This window comes from Drosophila eugracilis, unplaced genomic scaffold (assembly GCF_018153835.1).
Source record: "Drosophila eugracilis isolate 14026-0451.02 unplaced genomic scaffold, ASM1815383v1 contig_2088, whole genome shotgun sequence".
NCBI classification, from domain to species: domain Eukaryota; kingdom Metazoa; phylum Arthropoda; class Insecta; order Diptera; family Drosophilidae; genus Drosophila; species Drosophila eugracilis.
The window spans coordinates 4,110,496-4,121,734 of NW_024572964.1; the positions used below are offsets into that span (position 1 = coordinate 4,110,496).

The 11,239-nt window shown below is 39.5% G+C and overlaps 1 protein-coding gene across 1 annotated transcript; it reads left to right on the top strand.

The window, feature by feature from the left end:
- Positions 1-357: 357 nt before the first annotated feature.
- Positions 358-10,832, top strand: LOC108107894 (zinc finger protein rotund). The gene is made up of 2 exons (XM_017215692.2): positions 358-1,907; positions 3,068-10,832. The coding sequence occupies exons 1-2, from the start codon at positions 1,481-1,483 to the stop codon at positions 4,591-4,593; spliced, it is 1,953 nt and encodes a 650-aa protein (XP_017071181.1). The 5' UTR covers positions 358-1,480; the 3' UTR covers positions 4,594-10,832.
- The last annotated feature ends 407 nt before the right edge of the window (positions 10,833-11,239 follow it).

The window sequence follows — 11,239 nt, forward strand, 5'->3', positions numbered from 1 at the left end:
TTTTATAAAAATTTTTAGGGAAACTCTCTGTTTAAGGGGTGTTTAGGGGTTAACTTAAATTTAGACACAACCCTTTATATTTATTGAAATTTCTTGTCCTTTTTCTATAGTTCTAATATTATATTAACTAATGTTAAAAATATTCCAACGTGTGTAGTTGCCCCCAGGACAAGCAACAGCAATAGCAACAGCTATGCTTCCTTTCTGGGGGTTGGATTTTAGGGGCTGTGCCGCTCTCAGGCGTTCCGCTCTCTCGGATGCTCTCGCTCTTCCCTTCGGCTGGTTTCGTTTGCAATACGAATTCGGTTTCGGTTTCCAATCGTTCTTCTGAGGGTGGTACACCCTTATAAGCAGGCTCTCGGCCCGTTCGACTCTCATAAGCATTCAAGAGTTGCTTACGTTCGGTTCGTTCGCATTTCTTCTCTATCTTATATAATATTATATTTTCTCCTAAATCAATTTTTTCACTACCAACAACAACAACAATAATAACAACTCAACTATTCTCAACTCGCGTCAACCTTAACTTAACTTTCTCGAAACAAAAAACTACAACTTTACCACTACAACTCTGTCAACTTTCCGTTTTTAAACTGAAACTACCAAAAAAGCAAAACATTTTGTTTTCGACTCGACCATCGAACAAGTTTTGTTTTCCCAAAAAAAGAAAAAGAAAAAGGAGAAAATCGCCAGCCGACAAAAAAGGATACCCCAAAAAAGAAAAGTCCCCCTCGTTATGTTTTGAGTCCAATTCCGTGTTAAAAACAAACGTAAACGTAAACGCAAATGTAAATGTAAAAATCGATAAGCCACACGCAGCCAGCCAACTGAACGCGAACGTGTCCGTGTGTGTGCCGTGGAGCGAGGGGAGCTAACCGGGGGGAACTGACCAAAAATCGGTGGCCCTGGCCAAAAACGCAAAAACTCCGGCCCAAAAAAAAAGAATACAACCCAAAAAAGAAAAACCGTAAGGAAGGCAAAAAGAGAGCCAGACGAAACTCCAGCCCAAATGACGGATACGGGTCTGACAACGAATCAAGCGCCGAAATGTGTGAAGTGGCTGTGAAACCCGAGGAATCCTAACTAAAAAAAGCAAACCAATTTACAATAAAATGCAAATTATTAAGAATATTTAACAAAAACACACCACACACACACACCCTCAGCCAACAACACACACTGAAATGCCAGGCCACTAAACTCAACAAGCTGTACGACTAAATCTTTAAGAGATCTTTCGGCGAGCCAAACTCTATATACAATATATATATATATATATATTCCGATATATATTTTCACATGCGAGATAACAACAGCAACGTTTCCTTTCCGCTTTTGCCACAAATAATACCCCCTGAGACGGTCTTTGCTCGCTCGAAACTCGACACTAGCTTCAGCACTTAGCCCTCTAAGATCTTTAACTGGATCCTCAGGCTCCTAGCCAAAAAATCCAAAGCTCTAACCTCAAAGAACCCAGAAAATGCCGCGCTGCCTGATAGCCAAGAAGTGGAAGGCCTATCCCTGGCTGGATCGGACGGAGGATAATACCAACCAGCAGCAGCAGCAGCATCAGAACGCCACCAACTCCTCTAGAGATCTGGAAGAACTTCATCTAAAGTCCAGACGCTCTACCCTGGATGAGGATGAGGAGATTGATGTGGTGGGCGATAAATTCCTGATCAAGTTGGAGAAACAACGCACAACAGCAGATGCAGCAGGAGCAGCAGCAGCAGCAACATCAACAGAAGCAGCAACATCGCACAGCAGCAACATGGAGGCAACGACAACAACGACGACGACGTCAAAGTGTTGGGGTCCCAGTTCACCCACGGCGGGCACAACGGCACCAAGTCCGCCGCCCCATTCCCCGGAGGCGGCGACGCGAGTGGCCGGCAATGTTTACAACGGTAAGTTCGCCCCCGGGAAAGTCGGAAAATCGGAAAATACTGAGGGAGAAATAAACAGGGGGAGGCGCACGTAATCGCTGTCATTGATGTGGCCATTGTGCGATTGCGAAACAATTCCGAATCAATTTAATTGCCTTTGTTGTCACTCAATATTGTTTGCGATTCCGGCCAGCGGGCCGCAGACCCTCGCCGACTGCCAACTTGGCTTCCCTTCGGCGTGAAAACAATGGCAAATGGCAAAATTAAACCGTTTGCCCTGCCCGGGTCCTTCGTCCTGTTTGAATATGTGCCTGTCAAAGCTTTTTACGTACAATTGCAAAATTAATTATTTACTAGGAATTACAAATTAGAATTAGCTAGACGTTGAATTAAAATAGCTTCCCCTCATAGGAATCCTTAAATAAAAGGTTTTACGGTTTCGACGTTCACTCTTTAGCAAAAGACTTTAAAATTTTAATACCACACTATCTTTTTTTGGAAAAAGCCTTTGCTTTTAAGTGCTTTACTTTGAAACGAGTTGAAATATAAAGATTAGCTTTCAAATAGTTCAATTGCCAGACAAAGTTTTCTATGGAAATGCTTTGAGAAAACATAGTTTTTCCAAGTACATAGAAAATAGTTATCTTAGCACAACTTCAGGCGTGGTCCTGTGATATTTAAGTTGACCTTTCAAAGTTTGCCCTTGGATTATAGGAATTAAACTCGGGGGAATCATAAAGTGGAACCATGTGGCAGTCCTTCAACTTATACGCTATTGTTTAAACTTCTCTAGGAGAAAAAAATCTTAGGAAGGACAAAGGATAAATGTTTTGGCAGCTTGTAAAGAACAGGAAAAAGAAGTTTTTATAATTTCCAAGTTTTTAAAAAGGTTCTCAAGTAAAAAATTAACCGAAACAAATACGTATTACTGAATATTGTTTAATATTCTTTTGACGTTAAAAGAAATAAGACTGAGGTATACAACTTGTTTTTCTTTCTTAATCGGGATATTTTATGCTTTTAAACTATAGCATACTTCTAGGCTGTCTGATAAAAACTAATAGTTTTGAAAGCTAAGCCTTTTTAGCTGATGCTTTTATTTATTCTGTATATTTAACCCCCAAACCGTTAAACAATACTTAACCCATGATTTCCTTTTTTTTTTTTTGTATCCTTTACAGGCTACACCCGCGAACTGTCGCCGCTGCACTATACCGCGTACCTGCCCCGCATGGAGAGCGAGATAACCGTGATCCGTGCCGCGGCCACAGCCCTGGTGGCAGCCAGATCATCCGGTAACGGAAATGGGGATCAGCACTTGGCGGCATACCAAACGCCACCCTCCTCCACTACATCATCACCCTCTTGTTCGCCCAGTGGAGCCGGAGATCGTTACAGTCCGCTGTCGAGCGGACAAACCTCCAGCGAAAGGAAGTGCTTCAGCAGTACGGGAGCCACACTGTCACTACCGCCCAAGAAGAAGGACATCTACAGACCGTACTCACTGGATGACAAACCGGCGCATGGCTATCGGAGAAGGATTCCGGCAGAGGAAGACCTGCATGCGGCACATGCTATCTTGGATCTGAGTGCCAGCACAGCCTTCCACCCGCCCACGCAGCCTCACCAACTCCAGCAGCAGCAGCAGCAACAGCAGCAGCATCATCATACACAGCAGCAACACCTTGCCCCGCAGCAACAACATCATTACTTGCCACTGCAGCAGCAACAGCAGCAGCAGGCACACCACACCCACTTGCCAACTCTCGAGGCGCATGCGCATCTGCGCAGCACGTCATCGATTGCCGAACTGGCTGCAGCGGCCAGCGTGGTAAATGAGCAACGCCCCGCGAGCAATGCCTCGAGTGCGAGCAGCAATCACATGCCCAGCAGTCCCAGCAGCAATGCGAGCAGCAGCAGCAGTCAGGTGCAGAACGAAAACAGCAACACCACCAACACGAATCAGGATGGCGAGTGCCTCCAGGATGGAGAGCATGGTGGCGCCTCTGGAGCATCGGCAAAAACGGTGGCCTACACCTACGAGGCCTTCTTCGTCAGCGACGGTCGCTCGAAGCGCAAGCATGTGGCGGATCCTGCAGCTGCCACCAGCGGAGTACCAACCCCGGATCAGCAGAAGACCAAGTACACCTGCTCTGAGTGTGGAAAACAGTATGCCACCTCCTCGAATCTGTCGCGCCACAAGCAAACCCATCGCTCGCTTGACTCACAGTCCGCCAAAAAGTGCCACACCTGTGGCAAGGCCTACGTTTCCATGCCAGCTTTGGCCATGCATCTGCTAACACACAAGCTATCCCATAGTTGCGGCGTCTGTGGCAAGCTCTTCTCAAGACCCTGGTTACTCCAAGGTCATCTGAGATCCCACACGGGCGAGAAACCCTATGGATGTGCGCACTGCGGCAAGGCCTTTGCTGATCGTTCCAATCTTCGAGCTCACATGCAAACCCATTCGGTGGACAAGAACTTCGAGTGCAAGCGGTGCCACAAGACCTTCGCTTTGAAGTCATACCTCAACAAGCATCTGGAATCGGCTTGCCTGAAGGACGAGGAGGAGCTAATGATGTCCATGTCGCTGTCCATGCACGATAGCAACAGTGAGAGTGGGGCCAGTATGGCCTCGTCACCGCCACACGAGTTCCTTGAGCGCGTTAAACTCGAGGGCAGTGGAGGAGCCACTTATGCCATGTAAGCATAAAATCCATGGGGGGTGCCACACAAATCCTTAGAGATTTGAAATTGCTCAAGGAGATGTCCAGATCCGGTTCGAAGGACCAAAGTGTAAAAAGAAAGCATCTAGATTGGTTGAGGTTTCAAAACTTTGGGGATTTCTGTGGCACTCCCGATAGAAAGAGATGAATGATGTGCTGTAACTGCATAGCTGGTTAGTTAATTTACCGTTAATGTTAAAGTTACCGTTACCATATACAACTAGGTTAACCGATAGCCGTTTTTATAGAAGATACATACATCACAATACGTCCAAGAGCAAAGTGTAGTAGAGTAACACAGAGACTGTAGAAATTCGCATTAGGCAGCCAAGCAACAAAATACTCAGCGGTGGTGTTCTCAAAATCTCTTGAGTGCTTTGAAAACTCCAATTCTAAAGGTGCCTCTAAAAGTATGCAAAGGAAACTTTCCAGCCCTTAGAGAGATCTTGAGAACACCGCCGTGTTAACCAACTCAAAATGGTTCTTCTTTTAAACTTAAGTGAGTTGAACATTCCTAAAACCCTAAAACACATTCCAGAAAACGAAAACACACAAAAAACACCCCCAAAACACACTGAGAGCCTTGTGTATGAGGTGCTATAGCCACATACATTCCGAGAACCTGAAGAAATCTAAGCAATTCTAGCAGCTATCTTAACTATCTAACTAACTTACCAAAACGAAAACGAAAACAAAAAGACACACATAAGAGTACTATATTTAAAAATGCATATATAGAGTGTATGTACTATAAACTGTAGCTAAACCAAACGAACGTTTTAATCTACCCACTCTCTCCAAACTAACTCTCGAAGAACACTCTCCTCTAGCTAACCCTAACTCTTACTCGAACAATATCTCTCTACTCTCTATCTCTATCTCTTTAATCGACAACGTTGACGACGACGACGAAGTGATTAAAATTAATGCAACGAATACAAAAGCAAATGCAATGTTTCTCAAACAACGAATTAGGACTTAAGGGCAGCCTATCTATAAGCAGTAATTACGAGTGCTAGCCACTAAGCAATTTTAAACTAAGTCACACGAAAGCGACATTTAAGCACTCAACAATTTTTAGATTCGATATAACAAAACGACAACGATACAAATTAACAAATTAATCAAAAAAAAAAACAAAACAAAAACAAACAAGCAAGCAACAAAAAAACGAAACGCAAAGCAATATTTAGTCGGGTTTTGCGAACCGGTTCAAGTGGGAGCGGTTCAGGAGCGAATGTTAACAAATCGAAACCGAAACAACAAGGACCAAACGTAACTCCCCGAGAACTGGTTGTGTAAGCCTCATATTAACCCTTTGTAGAAAGCATCACGATCACGTTTATATAGGTCAAGTCCCCCAATTAGTTCACTCCGAAATCATTTAAGGCTAGAAGAGCATTGCAGAAGTCACAGAGGGCGGTTCGAAATCCCTTTTTTCTTTCGAATTGGGCGCTTTTTCCTCTCAGTCAATTACCAGTGAAGTAGCCTAACCATTATTTATTTTAGTCTTTAGAAGTGAACATCTAGTCGCTGTTTAACAGCAAAACTCACTTATTACCAAAGCCATTCCCAGTTTTTAGTAGCCACAAACATTGCATTCCGTTCGAGGCTCAATTAGGAGTACAGCCAAGCAGCGAATAAGACCAAAGAATTTCGGGGATTCCCCCTGACAGTATTCGATCGCAAAGAGAGAACCCCTCAATCGCAGAACAGAACCGAATATATCGAGTGTGATCTAGTCTCAAGCATTTAACAGTACACTTCGTCCATGCGTGAATAATACTTTTGCACTTTTTCGACACTTAACCGACCTAGTACGATATTACTTAGCCCTATATTATGTAACTGTAACTCATATTCATTCATTCATTCATTCATTCAATCAATCGTTTACTCACTCATCTTCATACTCACACAAGCTCACACACACACACACACAGAAACACTCAATCGCCGCACAAATCTGTAAATACTAGGATATAGCATATATACATACATCTGCATTATAACCATCAACTGAAATCAGCTTCAGCAACCGATCTCAAAGAGGAAGTGGGGAAAGAAGTGCAACGAACATTTTGTAGCCCTAGTCTAGTAGCCAAGTTTAGATGACCCAAACCAAAGTTGTTGGTATTTCTAAGCGGGTATCTGGGAATATATATAAATATATATATATAGAGGATATATACATCTAGAATACGTATGTAGTTGCGTAATATTTACAAAGCATATATTATATACAGCTAGGGTTAGTCTTCAGACATGTACTCGTAAGTTAAACTAGTAAGTATAATCACGAAATTATTTTTATACTGTTGTTCGGAGGAGGGAGCGTCGGACGAGAGAGATGGCAACACTTTTAAGGAATATAATATTAATCGAATAATCGAATTCGAATTCGCAATCGGAATCGAAATCGACTAAATCGGCTAAAGTACCAAAGCAAATACTCAAAAAACAAGCAAAACTTAAGAACCCCTGCAAACCGCAAGACAAATTACAATTATTTCAATTACAACTACAATTAATTATATATAATATATAGCGTTATCTAGCATGTAGTCAAACTATTATTATTTATGTATCGTTTATAATTCGAAACGAAGCGAATGAGAAATGTAATGAATATTTATGAAATTTGCATTATGAGAATGTTGAATTGAATTGAAGCCCGGCAATAATATTAAATTTTAAAAATTTTGTATAACAATTGTATAGAAGAGGCGACGATGGAAAGTAAAGCAATAACTTAACTAACGAGTTAATCGATTTATTAGTCTTAAAGAATACTGTAAGGTTGGAACTACTTACAATTAGCAATCGAAGCACACTTGTAAAAACCAAAAAACAAAACAGCAAAAAACCAAAAAAAAAAACCAAACAAAACAAAAAGCATTAAAGAAATGAAAAACAAGAGAAGCAATTATAAAGTTACAAATATACAATACATATTAAATAACCACACATTTTACAAGCGAAACAATGTTTTTTATTTATAAACCAATTCGGTGTTATTATTATTTCCATTTCGACTGGCTTTTGTTGCTGAGTAATTTTTGACGAATATGAAGAGACGACGAACAACCCAAAGCAATTCGAATATTGTGATAGTCCAAATACACACTAACAATTTTCCGAACTATTCATTGATTTTGCTCAAAGGAAAACGAGCAAGCGAGAAATCAAATTGAGCTCCACAAACTTTTAATAGAAATAACGTGTATCGAAAAGCAATAAAACGTAGCGGTAAAGATTTATAAAACAAAACAACAACAATTGGGGGTGCATATTTTAAAATTTGTAAAAGAAATCTTAACTCGAAACTACTACTTATACCCCCTGTCATCTATATATATACATATATATCTATATCTATATATTTGGAAAAGCTTTAGTCCAAAATTATATTCTTCAGTTGTTCCAAAATCACGCACACACACACACACAGAGCCCAGATCATGAGGTATTGTTAAACCCAAGGAAATTGTTAAAGTTGATACATTAGTAGCTTAGGACTCACACACTTACACACGCTCACATTTATCCTGTACAGATATATATATTTAAACGGAACCAGCGCAACGCGAAATGCAATTGTTGAATTCAGTATTTGTAGCATTAGGTTCATGATCCATTGTTTCCATTATCTGTTGCTGACACCACCCCCAACTAAACCACCCAACAGCCGAGCAAACGAACAACTGAGCAACGTGCAACACCCATGGCAACACAATGTTGTGTTGGGTGTTGTGTTGTCCTTTTTGTGTCAATGCAGTTTAACGAGCGCTCGTTAGGCGAACGCGAACAAAGGGAAATGTAATAAAAAAAAGCAGGCGGCAAAAAAGGGGGAGGTACTTTACCCGAACCACCCCTCGCGGAAATTGCAAAAAATGAAAAGGGGAGGGAAAACAATAAAAGGGGGTGTCCTTGCACGCATTTAATTCGAAAAAATATAATTTGCATAGTTTGCATTGAGCGTGATTTATTTATTTACCAAATCAAAATCATAAAAACACCACACACACACACCCACACACCCACACACCCCCACACGTGTATAAATAATTGAGCAAAAAAGTATAAAAGACTTGGCACGTTAACACTAATAATTCAAGAATTGAACATAACTAATAAAGTCATGAAAAGTATATATATAGATATATAAAGCCGACATGAAGAATAAGCAAGCGAGAACAAAAAATGAAAGACTTAACACTTTGAATATATATTATAACGGAGAAAAGCTAAACTTATTTACAGCTATTGTATTGTATATGGTATAATCATAGAGAACCGAAAGCGAAAGCGAAAGCAAAAGCAAAAGCAAAAGCAATTAACAAAGCAACAACAAAAAAGCAAATCGAAAGCAATAGAGCATTAAGGTAACTAAAAAGTATTAAATCGCATGTATCTATGAGTAAATATTTGGAATTCGTTATATTATTGCGATAAGAGAGAGAGGCGTGGCGAGACCCCGAACAATTATGGCACTATACACTATATATACTATATATAGCAGATTAAAGAATATAAACAATTTAGTTTACACGGGAATAAGCGAGAAAAACAAAACAAAAAGAAAACAAAGCAAAAAAAAAAAAAAAAAAAAAGATAAGCAATAACTTATAATTAACGAAAGCCGTAGGGATTTTTGGATTTAGCTGGCAAACGATGAATTGATTAAACGATTATAAACGATTATTAGTTATCTATATACCGATATATTAACAGGTAGAGTTGTTTTTGCATATTGTTATCGCAACTTTTGTGCTGCTTGACGAGACCAATTGATGTACTTTATACAACGAAAACCAATGGAAAACCCCATGAAAACTAATGAGAACTCATCTTATGTTTTTGCATAGGTGCATATTGTTGCGATAGATATACAAACCTATTTTGGTCGATTATACATAACACACACACACACATGCCCCAAAACAGATATAGTTGAACAAAAAGGAGTTACTGAGTAGAAATCATTTTAACTTGTATTTAGAGCACTCACACATACAAAACACCAACAACACACACACACACACTCACACAACTGTAGCATTGTAGAAAAGTAGAGTTGCAACAAAAAGTATTATTAAAGAAAAACAAAAAACAAAAAGAGCGAACATAAATTTAAGCTTACGATTAGTAAAAGACACAGCACCTTAGTGAGCCAGCAAGAAAATAAGAAAAATAATGAATTCTGTACCTAGAAATACAACACACACACACACACATACACATACACTGATACAAACATTAATTATGTATTTAATTGCATCGAAACAAACTAATCGAATATATAAATATACGAAGCGATATATGCAACTATAAATATATACACACACAAGGACAAAAATGCGTTTATTATGCGATATATGCAAAACATTCTACATTATTAATTACGTGCATTATGTATATGACATTCATGTACATAAATGGCAACGAAAATACACACACACACACACACACACACACGCAAACAAGCAAACAAACATAAAAGGTCCTGGCTTATGCTGTCAATCAGGGTTAATGGATGGAGTATCTAACATGAAAATCCTGCCAAGCCTGATTGGAGTCTTAGATTCCAGGATCCGCCCTCGAAAGTCAATTTTACCAAATGGTCAATTTCAATTATGACTCAAATCGTTTCATGTTTTTCAGTAGTCTTTATGCTAAGTTGTTGAAAATTGTGCTAATATTGAGCTAATAAGACAGACAACACAACAAAACCAAAAACGAAAACAAAAAATACGATGCGAAATCGATAAAGAATTTATGAATGTCTTCAGTTTGATTGCGTGGTTTCGACTAGAGTGCATCAATAAATATATAAAACTTATATACGCATTAAACGAGTATACTATATATTTTGTACTTAATCAATTGATTTGTATAATCCAACAAAAACAACAACAAAACAACCACACACACACACACACTCACTCGAACATAAATACACGACAATGGCTAATCAATGCATAGTTACTAACGGGAAAAACGGAGCCAAGCATTCTGTAAAACATCTAACATAAACGTACATAAGTATATTATATTTTCATAACACATGACAAATTTATACATGAAAAAAGAAAAGCCCAGCAGTGGGCACAAAACGATGATGATGGCGAGAAAAGTGCGACGATGCAAAACAACTTGCGTAGTAAATGAGAAAACAAAAATAGTGAATAAAAAAAATAAAAATCTGACAAAAAAAGAAGCTACAGCCAAATGCGTTTGATTTCCATTGGTGGGTTTCCTGGTGTGGAAAAATCCTCGAGGATTCGCCGGAAAGCTTCCTCTGTCAGCTGCAGACTCTGGCAAATTCCATTCAGTGCAGTTTCACTTGTGCGAACCGTCGATACGGAAACTAAGTATTTTCCGCGGAAAAGTAATTGCAGTTACACATTTCTTTGGAACTGCCTTCGGTCGCTGATTTTATATTGAATTTTAGATAGCTGACTTGAGTGCCAGTGATTTCCAATGAAGAGTGTGAATTTAATTAACATTTTTCCAACCATCAAATTGTTTACTGGCATTCAACAATATTCATTTGAAGTTCACACCCACACGGCGTATGAGTAATTTATCCGGCCAGCTCATAACTAATTTGAATTCCAACAAATA

Coding starts and splice junctions, on each gene's coding strand:
- LOC108107894 (XM_017215692.2), top strand. CDS start 1,481: ATGCCGCGCTGCCTGATAGCCAAGAAGTGGAAGGCCTATCCCTGGCTG. Junction 1,908..3,067: donor GGCCGGCAATGTTTACAACG/GTAAGTTCGCCC, acceptor TATCCTTTACAG/GCTACACCCGCGAACTGTCG.